At 41.6% G+C, this 13,978-nt stretch overlaps 1 protein-coding gene across 1 annotated transcript; it reads left to right on the top strand.

The window, feature by feature from the left end:
• Positions 1 to 221: 221 nt before the first annotated feature.
• Positions 222 to 6,816, top strand: LOC146983213 (poly(A) polymerase type 3-like). The gene is made up of 19 exons (XM_085785433.1): positions 222 to 410; positions 738 to 896; positions 1,218 to 1,284; positions 1,398 to 1,479; positions 1,670 to 1,779; positions 1,864 to 1,917; positions 2,024 to 2,135; positions 2,278 to 2,367; positions 2,747 to 2,885; positions 3,246 to 3,318; positions 3,426 to 3,546; positions 3,751 to 3,835; positions 5,002 to 5,055; positions 5,173 to 5,274; positions 5,390 to 5,493; positions 5,580 to 5,806; positions 5,945 to 6,172; positions 6,268 to 6,359; positions 6,713 to 6,816. The coding sequence occupies exons 1-19, from the start codon at positions 403 to 405 to the stop codon at positions 6,720 to 6,722; spliced, it is 1,917 nt and encodes a 638-aa protein (XP_085641559.1). The 5' UTR covers positions 222 to 402; the 3' UTR covers positions 6,723 to 6,816.
• Positions 6,817 to 13,978: the final 7,162 nt, after the last annotated feature.

Genomic DNA, 13,978 nt, shown 5'->3' with positions numbered 1-13,978 from the left:
ATAGCACAAACTTAAATTTAGCACCTTTACACTTAAAAACATGTGGCGGATTATACAGCAGCTGATCTTAAATCAAACCACAGACAATTGGGTTTGAATTTTTCTTAGTGTCTTTGAAACCATCTCTCGATAAAACGGGTTATCCCTTTACTTTGAACTCAGCATTAAAATCTGTTAGAAACTCACAAGGTTCGAACTCACGTGTGGTAGAGTGATAGAGTGCAGTCGTTCTCCCGCTGGAACCATAGACAGTTGAGATAGAACCGTGACCTTCTGAACTTCACTGTTCATCCGTACCGCCAGGTGTGTGTATGAACTGCGCTGAGTTTTCCTGTGTATTTCCCAGTGAAAATTAGAAACGACGTTAACAAGTTTACGAACGAGTGCGTAACTGCTAAAACAATGTCTTGGTAAGTAGCATGTCTTGTTTTTTCTCCTGTATTCAAATGTTTAGGTGATATAGAACAACTGAGTTGTAACGTAACGTTAGCCTGCTGTACTGCACATTCTGCTGTTCAAATATACTGTGAGGTTAGCTTAAGTTGTGATTTTGTAAACATTTTGCATCAGTAACTTTACCTTGTAGTGAGAGTAGCTAGCCTACATCGCTAACGTTAGCTTAAATCTTTGAGATATCTCAAGTTAACATAACTACTTATGTCTGAGTGCTGCCCATACCTTTTAGTTCCACCACTGTCTCATGTTAAGTCTACCAATGTGTAAATATCCTCTTTCAGTCAAGCTCCTCCGCTGCCAGACATGCCCAAGTATTTTGGCATCAGTGGTCCCATCAGTGAAGACCTGCCCGAAGAGGCTGACCTGGTCCGGACCAAGAAACTGACTGACATGCTCAAGTCCCGTGGTGTGTTTGAGGACGACTCGGAGCTACAGCACAGGTATGACTGTTTCTGTTTCATAGTCTCCTCCTTGTTTCTTTCATAAAGCCTGGAGAGGTACTGTAGAACTGGGGGAAAAACGTTGATTTTTGTTGTGTTTATTGTGACAAAGTGTCTTGGGTGTCATCTATTGAGATCTCTCTCCTGTGTTTGTTTTTACTGCCAGAGGAGTGATCTTTAATTAATTTAGTAAAGGATTTAACAGTAGCCTATAGCATCCTCAGCAAATGATGCAAGGGGCAGATATCATGCGAATAGGACCATAACATGCTTTGCTTAAATTGTCAAAGTTTGTAAATAAGCTGCATCTTTTATTTGCAGAGAGATGGTCATGAAAAGACTGGAGTTCCTTTTTAAGGAGTGGCTCAAAGAAATATCTGTAGAACTGGTAAGAAATTGTTGGTTCAATGTTTTTGTTTAATCTGTTATGATGTTTTAAAGTGAACTCAAGTGTTATTGCATGGACAGTACAATTTAATCCTCAATGCTTTTTGATTTTAGAACATACCTGAATCTGTCACTGAAAATGTCGGAGGAAAAGTCCTTCCCTTTGGCTCCTACTATCTGGGAGCTCATTCCAAAGGTAATTCAGAGACTCTTTCCTTCAGAGCATTCAGAGCATTAGGACTGTGGCAACTTGTCCTAAACTGTGTTTTCATCTTCTTCTTGCTCATAAGAACTTTTTTAATTTGATTGGACAAGTGCACAGTCATACATGGATAATGGTCTGTTTAAATCTAGACTTTCCTCTCATGTGAATCTGTGTTTGACAGGTGCTGACATTGATGTCCTTTGTGTGGGACCTGGATTTATAGACAGAAAGGAGTTCTTTACCTCCTTTTATGAGAAGCTCAAAGCCCAGCAGGAGGTCAGAGATATACAGGTAAATCATAAAGTGATTTATTACAAACAAGTCAAAAGACATTTTTCTCCCTCGTGTTGTGACTGACAGTGTTATGTCCCTTAGGCCATTGAGGAAGCATTTGTCCCTGTCATCAAACTGTCCTATGATGGAATTGAGGTAATTTGTCCTGAGAAACCAATATAAACGCTGCTGTCCACAGTATTGTCAATAAAGTTTTGTCTGCATGTGTCTGAGTTGTTTTTGTGTTTCTGTAATTTTCTAGATTGACATGGTCTTTGCCCGTATAGCACGGAAGAGCGTCTCTGAAAGTATCAACCTCCTTGATGACAAGTGGTTACAGAACATAGACAAACACTGCGTCAGGAGTCTCAATGGTAAACATCAGATTAAAGCACACAACTGAGGAATCCTGCAGTATTACATGATAGCTGCACTTATTGTACAACAGTGTACCAAACTGTTAATTTGTGGTTTGCTCTTTGTGTGTTCATCTTCGTTTTCATTCTGTTTTTACAGGCTACAGAGTCACAGAAGAAATATTGAGCCTTGTGCCAAACGTTTATAACTTCAGACTTACACTGAGAGTCATCAAGCTTTGGGCCAAATGTGAGTTGAACACAGAATAGTTCGATCTGTACAATGGCTGATGGTCCTGACAGTTTTTCAAACAGGACTTATGTCAAAATCAGTTTATTGTTCACTGCAAAGATTAGCGATGAGTGATTATATAAAGGGAAAAGATTGCACAAGAACTGTGTTTCACTAATATAAAACTGTTATGTTATTTTATTTTCTCTACCAAGGCTTACATTTTTCAATGTCCCATGTAGCCATGGATTGTTTGGTTTTTCTAAACATCTATTGCTTAAACTTGAACTTTATTAATAATGTTTGGAAGCAAAGGTGATGTGAAATTAAACAGAGGTATGGAATATTTAACTCTTATATAATATATACACATCTCTGTCCTTTTGTTTCCCTTCAGGCCGCAACATATACTCAAACAAGCTGGGCTTCCTGGGCGGTGTATCATGGGCCATACTGGTGGCCAGAATCTGTCAGGTTTACCCAAACGCTACAGTCTCCACTCTGGTGATCAAATTCTTCAAGGTCTACTCCATGTGGTGAGTTGTCTCAGCACTGCTGGCGTCTTTGTTAAATGATAAAACATCACATAGGGTCATCCATGGTGGTCAGGTCACCTCACCTGGCAATGACTGGATAAAACCAAACTTCCTTTTTCAGATTATCTCTTGACGGATAGACTCCAGTTATGCATTTATTACAGAATCACCTATTACCATTGCTCTGTATCTTCTTGGCAGACACATGTGACTGGATGGAAAACAGCAGTCCACCTCACTTGCTGCTTTTCTCCTAACAACCAGAACACACATTTAGTGTAGAGCTTTTTAAACTTTGAAGCTGCATTTAAAAGTTGTACATGAGGATCAGTTGGATTGAAATCTTGTGTTGTGTGTCAGGGAGTGGCCGATTCCAATTCGCCTTAGGATCGTGGAGGACCGCCACTACAACCTTCCTTTCTGGGACCCCAGGGTGAGGCTTTGTTGTTAACATTTTAGGTTACAAACACAGAGTTGTGTAAAGTAAGTCCATTACTAAATGCATGTAAACTGACAGTTTGTGTATTTCTGCATTTCCAGTTTAATCTGGGTGACCAGCGCCATCATATGCCCATCATAACCCCAGCGTACCCGCAGCAAAACACTGCATTCAACGTGTCTCCTTCCACTTATTCCGTCATCACAGCAGAGATTGAACGGGGTATGTACAGTAGTCACTTAGCTGACAACCACCAATGCTCTCCGTGCACTGCCTGCATTGTGGGCCCATGCCATGAATTATTAGTTTATTAGTTATTAAAGTGTCACTGTGCTTGAAGTAAGTTAATCACTTTAATCAAACCATTTTAGGGATGAGGTTTTGTTTCTCTGAGACTGAAACAAGCTTTTTCTTCCTCCTCCACAGGCCACATAATCACTCAACAAATACAACAAGGAAAAGCAGACTGGTCTGAACTCTTTGATGCACCAGACTTTTTTGAGAAATTCAAGTATGTATTGATCTACCTGAATATAAAAATAAGCATAACTGTGTTAAAGTTGTGTGTTGAAACGATGCAGAGCTTTATGTTTGATGTTTGTTTTGTTTTTTTCTTAATGACAGTATTTATGTCTATGTTGTACAAAAGGAAATACCTGTAGCCTGTGAACTACTGAAGGAAGGCTTGTTGTTGTTGTTGTGTGTTAAATCATGTCCAGAACTATTTGTGCTGTTATTTAGTGAAACTCTGACTGAGTTATTTTAAAGTTATTTAATTTTTGTTGCTCTGCAAATATGAACATGTCTGTAATGAATGTGCCAATATATTTGTTTTGTTTTTTGCTGTTATTAATTGGAAATGTTGACTTGTGTGTTCAAGTAATTTTAGAGGACGTGGGTCACGTTGTTGTTCTGTGCAGATAGAAAAGTATGTTGCAAATTCATGTGCTTCAATGTCTCAGACCTGAATATTTGGATGGCTCTGAGGTCCAGGTTTTATTGATTTCAGAGAGTAATTCAACATATGGACTGGAGCCTATTATAAAATATTGGAAATCACTATTGACCTTGTCTTATACATTGCTGTGTGGACTGTTGAAGTTTTCCATCACTTTGTACGCTGCCTAAGACGATGTTAGTGTTGTGTCTAAACTTTGCTGTTGATCTTCGTGTTTAATGACTTGTTTGAATAAACCTTTCCTGCGGTCTAACCTTACTCTCACCTTGACTTTATCTCATTTCACAGTTATTTTTGAAACTGTTGGATTAGAGCAGGCAGTGTGTTGATGTGACTTTTGATCCACTTACTATCCTGCGGAGGAACACCAAACGATAAATACACCAAAAACACTGAGCAGTTGTGTACAGCTGTTGGTGCAAATTTTTGAAATTGTGTTGGCATTGAATACACAAACAGATAACCCCCATTTAGAACAATGCAGGCTGTTGGAAGTTCACTGTATCATGGACATAATGAAAACTAGTATCCATCTTTGTATGCTCATTTCAGTCATTATGCTGTTCAGTAACCCAATGTGCTTTAAAATGTATCAGTAATCACATTGATCTTATTTAGTAAAATAGAAATGCTTCTTCATGTAGTAATAGTCCTGTCTGGGTACAAAGGCCCAACATCTGCACTGTCTGCTGCTATTGTTGTACCTCTTATCTTTCAAGGCATTACATTCTGCTCCAAGTCACTTCTGCCACAGAGAAGAAGCATCCTCAGTGGTGAGTTCAAGTAAAACAGGGAGGAGTGTGGATGTTTGGGTGAAAAAACATCTCATTAATAATATCTATGGGAGAGAAAAAAAACGGTTCCCGAAAATGTTTTGATATCTGCGTCAGGTTTGGCCTGGTGGAGTCCAAAATCAGACATCTGGTGGGAATCCTGGAGAATAATGAAAATGTAAACCTGGCTCACGTTCATGTCCAGCCCTTCCATAACAAGTATGGTTTTATGGTTGTATTTGACCTGTTCTTATCCTGTGCATTTGCTCTCAGTTTGCAGTGAGGAAGCACGAGGCATTCACTGACCTGTGTTCCTCACTGACCTCTGTTTCAGAAATGGAGTGAGCACATCGTGGCTCATTGGACTGTTTATGGCCTCAGATACAGACAAGCAGAAAATAGACCTGACCTCAGATCTCCTTTTATTCACTGACACTAGTATGTTGTTTCTACTCTCCTCCTAAATTTACTAGAAACGGAGCAACGATGTGTAAAATGATGATATTCTTATTTTGCTGCTGCAGTGTACATCCAGGCAAAGAGCTTGAAGATATATGAAGAGGGGATGACCATATCGGCCATGTACAGCCCCAGGGAAAATCTCAGCTGGAAGATGCCTAATGGCCAAAGCAAAAGGTTTTTCACTCCAAAACAAAAGCCTGAAGTGAGCCACAAAACTCCTGCTACAGACAGGAAGAGGAAAGGCTTGCCTCAGTCTGAGATGCCAGCCAAGAGAATAAGAGCTGACAAGGTTTGTCAGACCATATCATGCTGCTTTTGGTGTCAATAACTATCAGTTTCTGCTGTGGAAAATAGCAATGGATAGTTCCCCATTATAGGAGATTTACCTGTTTGCTTTCTCGCTGTTTCAAACCTTTGTTCTCCACAGAAATCAGTGTGTATGACAAAAGCGTTCACATTCAGCAAACCCACTTTACCGGCCAGGATTTCACAGGTCACAAAGAGACCTTTTTCTCCAAATTCAGAAGCTTCTTCTACGAAGTTAAAACGTGATGATGATAAGGAGCTGCTCTGCCCTCTCAGCAAGAGTCCGAACCTCAAGAGACGCAGCACTCCTGAGCTGGAGGAGCCCGCCAAGAAATTCAAACCTGACCTGGTATGCTACACTTTCCTGACGTGCTCGGCTTGCAGTTAGATAACACTCAGACAGTACAAGTGGAAGTATTCATACGTCTGTCCCTTCTCTGTCAGAGTGAGCCTCCTGACGAGCTCTCTGAAGAGTCGCCTGCACCAACCAAGCCTGTGACTTTCCTGAAAAACGTCATCAAACTACATCTCCTCGGGTACAGCACACAGCTCTGAGTAGAAAACACTCCTGAGCTCCATCTGGCTGCACACACACCTCTATATGACACACACAGAGCACATAGTATGTTAAAAGGATCCATAGAAAGTGTGTTGCAGTGGGTCGACTGACAGAGCTAGATGTGTGACATACCTTTTCACATCAAAAGAGGGCAGTAAAGCTTGTCCACTCAACTATTGAACTTTATTATCATTGCTTGGAGGCAATGAAACCACTCTTGAGGTGGTTCTTTTATATAAGACTCAGTAAAAGAAACTGACAGTGTTGTTAAGTTGTGCTTCATGCGTTCATTCTTCTTAACAATCCTGCTCTTCACTGTTTCTCTTCCAGGCGTAGCTGACTGACCAACCTCATCCTCCATTGTTTTTCTTTTTTTCCATTTCTGTTTTTGCTAGTTTATTGTGTTTCGTGTGCATTAAAAAAAAGAAAAAGAAAAAAAGGGAATGTGAATGTAAACAAATCTGAATCTTTTCTTTACAAATAAAAATTGCAAACATTGTGAATATTGTGTTATGGTGATGAAGTATGTGACAAGGATTCAGCTGAGGGGGAATGTGTTGACTTTTCAACCCCAAATGTATAAATACAGTATATTAGGGCGGTCAAACTATTAAAAGAATTATCTTGATTAATCGCAATACTACTTAAAATACCAATATTACTTGTATTTTTGTGAGGGGCTAAAACAAGCACATGAAATGTAGGCCTATTACATAAGTAACAGTAAATGTGTGTAAATGTACTACAGTGTTGAGTTGTTTTTCACACTGTTGTAAACTATCATGGCTGATAACCTAGCACCCCTACAGAATATACATGGATGGACACTTACATCTATTAGAGTAGATGGGAGTTGCTTTTGACACTGTGATGAACTGGCCCTTTAATGATTAGGATGAGGCCTATGGAACTGCTGATATTTTAGCGATTTTCAATAATAAACAGAGGAATGTGAAATAAGATAAGATATTTTAGACAATATAATATAATAAAAAATTGAATGAAATAATAATATGTTCTGACTTCAGTGAGTGACAGAGGCCAGAGCTTTCAGCAGCAGGGCTAAAATGGAAATGGAAAAGAGAACACTGCAAAGCAGCATAGCTGATTAAAGCTGATTAAGTATCCTGAAAATGTCAGCAGCATGACTGTCAGCTACTTGTGCATTTTAACCATATTAAATGGCTTTAAGAGTCCTTCATTATCCCAAGTGTCACAGAGATTTATCATTCTGCAAAGAAGTGCACGACTGCTTATCTGACGTTTAAACATGCAAATGGGCTGTTTGAACAAGAGGAGACTATTGAGACGTCCCAGTGCTCTAGTGGTGAAGGCACGTACCGCACACAGCAATCCCTGGTTTGAGTCCAGACTCATGCTGTATGCCATCTCTCTCTCTTTCTGGACGTGTTTCCTGGCTGTCTCTGTTGGCTGTCAAAGTAGAAGCTAAGATGGAAAATCTGAAAAAACTTACAAAATAGTAAGTGAAGTAAAAAAGAAAATCACATTGTGACTATTTGAACAGACATTGCAATATTGCTATATGAATTACAATGGAAATGGAAGTGGGAATTTTCACATGTTACTTTCACAAAAATTATATCTTAAGAAGAGAGTGGGATTTGTAGGCTGGGGCATTTCTGCAGCACCATGATGCTTCACTGACACTTTGTAGTGACACATCTGACCATTGTCAAAAATAACTGCAATGTGGATATTTCACTTGGCCATATTATGATTCTGATAATGTTAAATCAATTGTTCAGCCCCAGTATAAATTCATTAAAGCAGATCATGCACCGACTGAAAAGATCTGAAAGTTACTGTTAAACAGTGTGAATGTAGCAAAGTGTATAATATCATGTATGTGTATAGAAATGTATATGTGTGTGTGTGTGTGTGTGTGTGAGCATGACTAAGTGTGTGTCAGAATGCAAGTTCAGCTTTGATGACAGAACAACACGCCAATTTGCATAATTCCCATAACCACCCTCACTTTCCCCCTCCCCTCTGCATGTTAATGAGCTGTCGCTCTAGACACGCTAATTAAACAGAATGCCACACACTGACCCAATCAGGAGTATAGGGGAATGTAGACATCACACACACACACACACACACACACACACACACACACACACACACACACACACACACACACACACACACACACACACACACACACACACACACACACACACACACACACACTCCTGCATAGGACTTGTTTTACTGGCATTTTATTGCGACGCACACTAAAATGGACGACAGCAGACAGACACAATAAACACACAACCTCAGTCTGGAGGAGGATGCACTAAATACTGTCGACTGGGTCTTTGTGTGTATGCGTGTGTGTCGAGACAAGTTATGCAAAAGAGAAGTAACATGACTATTTTTTCCCTTTTAGACTGATCCTTGCCTTTCACTATCTCTCTCTTTCTCTCTCTCTCTCTCTCACACACACACACACACACACACACACACACACACACACACACACAACCATAAATAAGATGTCTAGACAGCACTGCCGTCAGTCTACCCTCTGGTGTGTGTTGATCATACATACCAACAGAGTGACAGACAGACACACAGAGAGAGAGAGAGAGAGAGGTTAGGATATAAATAAATATGCATGACTTATCTCCTCCTTTAGGAAACACTGATTCATCTGAATGCCTTGCCAGGTTGGCATACAACCATGTACATGCACAAGCACACGCACACACACAAAATAATGCACTGACCTCCAGGTATGTAAACAAACAGTCACACACACAGGCAGATGCACACATTAGCACACACCGGCGGCACTGTTTTCACCTACACACCACAACAGGGACCTGCTAATCCCCCAGCCTCCTCCACATCTTTTAAGGGCATCGCCGTTCTATCGTCGTCTTCCTTTGACCTGTTTTTTTTTTTTTTTTCAAACAGTGTATCACAGTAGTCAATATGATGAAATGTCTTGGACCACATTTCTGTGCATTATCCTAATAAATGTAGATTTTAACAGTCAACCTTTGGAGCAATTGAGTCCAGATCTGCTCTATTTGTGACAAGTGCCATGAAATAACTGATGTTGTGAGGTGGAACTACATCAACAAGATCGATAGCAGTTTTTTGAATAAGAAGCCACTGTATTCACATACTGTTTTAACACATGTCCATGTGTGTTTATTGTTTATGATCTCATTGCCAGTGAATGCTGTTGCTTTTTCTGCAGCACCGATGTAAACAGCAGCAAGTAGTAGTGTAAAAAACAAAAACCTGTTTACAAATGCAAAACATGCAAAACATAAACTTGACTTCATGTTTGTATGTGTGTATAAAAGTTGATAGGATAAAACAAGCTGCATAAACATCAACAGTGTTTATAACTCCAAAACGGTCAAATTGAACAAGGAGAGGAGAGGAGAGGAGAGGAGAGGAGAGGAGAAGAGAGGAGAGGAGAGGAGAGGAGAGGAGGGGAGAGGAGAGGAGAGGAGAGGAGAGGAGAGGAGAGGAGAGGAGAGGGGAGGGGAGGGGAGGGGAAGAGAGGAGAGGAGAGGAGAGGAGAGGAGAGGAGAGGAGAGGAGAGGAGAGGAGAGGAGAGGAGAGGAGAGGAGAGGAGAGGAGAGGGGAGGGGAGGAGAGGGGAGGGGAGGGGAGGGGAGGGGAAGAGAGGAGAGGAGAGGAGAGGAGAGGAGAGGAGAGGAGAGGGGAGGGGAGGGGAGGGGAAGAGAGGAGAGGAGAGGAGAGGAGAGGAGAGGAGAGGAGAGGAGAGGAGAGGAGAGGAGAGGAGAGGAGGGGAGAGGAGAGGAGAGGAGAGGAGAGGAGAGGAGGTGGTGGGATTTAAACTCAATAGGGCAACACTAGCCCTTGGCAGAGACACACACAAACACACACATACTCACACAGTCTGAGTAGCCTGAGATGCTCATTGTTATTCTGCACACAGTTGTGGTCACAGACAGGGCCAGGCAGGAGTGTAGACACTCACACACACACACATACACGCACGCACGCACACACAGAGCAAGGCACATGTTGTCATGACACATTACAAATGCTTAATACCATTCAAGATTAAGAAATACAAAAGCACCCCTAATTTGCATATACACAATTGCACACACCACCACCACCACACACGCACTCCACACACACAAACACACACATTCCATCACTGCCAAAGTAACATCTGCCACCAATAGACTCTTTGAAAGCAGCTTTCCTCCTGGCACTCCATGAAACACAGAGAGGGGAGAGACTGACTGACTGACTGACCAGCACTAACACAAAGCAGGAGGACAATCCACCATAAACACTGTTTGTGGGAACGCACACATCAGTGGGAGAACCTCACAGCTTAACTATCTCTGTCTGCTGCTGATTGTTTTCTGTCTTACCTCAGACCGTGTGCGCAACCAAAATCCACTTCAAGGATCAAAACAATATGATTTCACTGTGACTACGGACGCCACGGTCTGTTATCTTAATTGTGATTTTGGCTTTGATTTCACTGAGCCAGCTGCAGCCTCGTACCGCGCTCTTCCACTAGAGGCTGTTAAACTCAGCACTGACAGATTGGGGCTGACACCCAGTGTTTTTGTCTCCTTGAGCACAGTGAGTCTCACGATCTGCTGTAAACACAGACACAGGTTCTTGCTCAGTGTCCTTAAAGCACAGCAGCTCTGGCGAATTTCTAACCTGGGTGGCACGGTGGAACAGTGGTCTTCCTCCCACAGTCCATAGATATAAATATTAGGGAGATTGGCGACTCTGAATTGCGTGTAGATTTGTGTTGAGTGTGTGTGAGGTTGTTGGTCCCTAGATGTCTCAGTCCTGTGACAGACTGGTGACCTATCTCCTCCATGACCCTGCACAGGTAAGTATGGTATAGCCGATGGATGGACTTGACCTTTTCCTAACATTAGTCAATATTTAGCTTCTCTTCCTAGTTTTGCACACATAACCCAGAAAGTTGATTTAAAGGAATAGTTAAACATTTTGGCAAATTGGCCCATTGTCATAATCCCTATAGTCATAGCAGTAGGTTCATTACCTTTAATTGTCGGTGAAAGCTATTTTTAGAACGGCGGAGCAGAGCCGCGAGCTGCTCAGAGCTACGCTACAAAGGCTAATGGAATTTCTTGGTTTCCCTCATCAAACTCATCAAATACACAATCCAACAACTCCAAAACGCTCTGGTGGACAAGTTGTGACCTGCACATTCACCACGCTATGAGATAATAACGGAACGTAACGAGACAGAGTTGTTTTCGAGGCAAATGCAGAGACTGCTTGTCGAAGAACTGCCCCTGACAGGAACGCGCTTCAGCGGTTTTGCATGAATTTACCTGGAAAACAACTCTGTCTCGTAACGTTCCGTTATTATCTCATAGCGTGGTGAAATGTGCAAGTCACAGTTTGTCCACCAGAGCGTTTTGGAGTTGTTGGATTGTGTATTTGATGAGTTTGATGAGGGAAACCAAGAAATCCCATTAGCCTCTGTAGCGTAGCTCTGAGCAGCTCGCAGCTCTGCTCTGCCGTTCTAAAAACAGCTCACACCGACAATTAAAGATAACAAACCTCCTATGACAGGATCAGGATTATGGCAATGGGCAAATTTGCCAAAATGTTGAACTATCCCTTTAAGCACCAGTCTCATTGCACCCTGTCACCTGCACATCATGTTCCATCTGTTATTGTATTCCTTCACGTTTCTTTTCCTTGTTAATATCATATTTTCACACACGTTTGTGTGCATCAGATCAAAACCTCCTGCTTCCTCTGGTGCTGCGTGTCAGTGTGCTGCTGTCACAGCTGTGAATGTCTCATCAGTGCTGTTTTACACCTGTCTGGAAGGATTTGCCACACAGGTTCCTGTACTCTGCTTGAGTATTTCCATTTCACCCTGCTTTATAGTTCTACTTTACTACATTTCAGAGGGACATACTGCAGCTGAGCTTGACAGATTAGATTATATATTGTTATCAATCTTCTCAACAGTAGCTCCAGTTTATACAAGTTTATAGGTTAAAACTAACTCAGCTTTAACCAGCTTCACTATGAACTATAAAAGTTTTTTTTTTTCAATTGCAGAATTGCCACTTTCCTGGTGAAGGATGCTCCCTCTCCTGCCAGCAGTTAAAAGACCATAGCAATCAATTTGTATCTTTATGCCAATATGTTGTTACTGACTTTGTCCATGCTTTATAATTATCTCACTTTGATTTCATTAGACTGTGGATGCTCTGGATTGCGCGATGAGCTGTTTTCCCAAATCTTTTCTCGCTGGTTCATTTAAATATACTGCAGCGTCCAATCTCCTGAAGAGCTGTGCACTGATTAGCGTCGATGTCACATAATCATGTCAAGGAGGGAAACAAAAAGCAGCAAACTGTAAAAAATTATAAGGTGAATTTGACCTTGAATGCACCAACATGGATAGTTTTCAAAACAGCCTCTGCCTGTAATCACAGAATTGAGCATCGTGATGGATTAAAATCTGAATTTGTTATTCATCTTATGCTCTGCTTTCTCTTCAGCTGATTGGACATTATTTGTATGTCCTGTTTTCCCTCAGTACATTCTGAATATGTTGAATTTGTTTCTCCTCAACATCAAATTCTTAAGTAAGACTTAGTTATCTCAGAGGACAGATTGGCAGAGGGTCTTTTTTTTCAATCACCACATGGATGTAATGCCACAAACAAGTGTTTGCAGCTGCCACTGGCCCCAAACAAGCCAATCTGCATACATCAACACACTAACACACACACACATGTACACATACACACACACACAAACAAGGGAACACACAGCTTGGTCTCCATCAGGCAGCACTGGCACAGTGCCCTGAGACGTCGGCACACATCACGGGCACAAAGGAGGGAAGGAAATCCAGACGAAAGAAAGACAAGACAAAACAAAACAAAAAGAAAGAAAGCTAAAATAAGCTCGCAGGAAGACAGAGAGCGCAACGGATGGCGGGACGACACAGAAATGAAGAAGGCTGAAAGATAAATCTGACAAAAAAAAAAAAACCTACCTCGTCTCTGATCCACACCACACAGGGAGAGCAGTAGGGATGTTGCTCTTGATTGCTACAGGGTCCATCTGTCTGTCTGTTTGTCCCTCTGCCAGCCTGGATCTTTGTCTGTGTGTCTGTGCATCTGTCTGCTGTCTGCACATATCTGCCTGCCTGTCTCATATTTTTCTTAGGTGCCTCTATTTTCTTGGTCATATCTTAAACTGCAGTTTACTTTCTTGTGATTCATATGACCACTGAGTTTGTCTGTCTCCGTTTGTTTCTGTGTCTCTCTCACATTTTTTTTTGTTGCATCTTTTGTCATGTTTATGTCTATTGGCCAGTCTGCTACATACAGATACAGTCTATTACTGTCTGTGTCTGTCTGTCTGTCTGTCTGTCTGCTGCAGCCCATTTACACACACACACACACACACACACTGGAGCACAGATGGACCCACAACCGTTTCAGATCCTACAGCACAAAAGCAGTCTGGATCCTCAGAGCAAATAAGTGCAGAGGAAACAGACACTGCAGGAAGCAGGGGCGAGGCAGGATGAAGTTAATCGGCCATTTTA

The sequence above is a fragment of the Trachurus japonicus genome, chromosome 8 (assembly GCF_045865225.1).
Source record: "Trachurus japonicus isolate A0001 chromosome 8, Traja_1.0".
Lineage (NCBI taxonomy): Eukaryota > Metazoa > Chordata > Actinopteri > Carangiformes > Carangidae > Trachurus > Trachurus japonicus.
Note: the sequence above shows the minus strand (reverse complement) of the source record. Positions and strands in the feature narration are given on the sequence as shown.

Bases quoted from the DNA above. Each gene is read 5' to 3' on its own strand.
- LOC146983213 (XM_085785433.1), top strand. The intron at 2,886-3,245 runs GTGAGTTGTCTC...GTTGTGTGTCAG, and splicing joins TTCAAGGTCTACTCCATGTG to GGAGTGGCCGATTCCAATTC. The intron at 5,807-5,944 runs GTTTGTCAGACC...TGTTCTCCACAG, and splicing joins AGAGAATAAGAGCTGACAAG to AAATCAGTGTGTATGACAAA.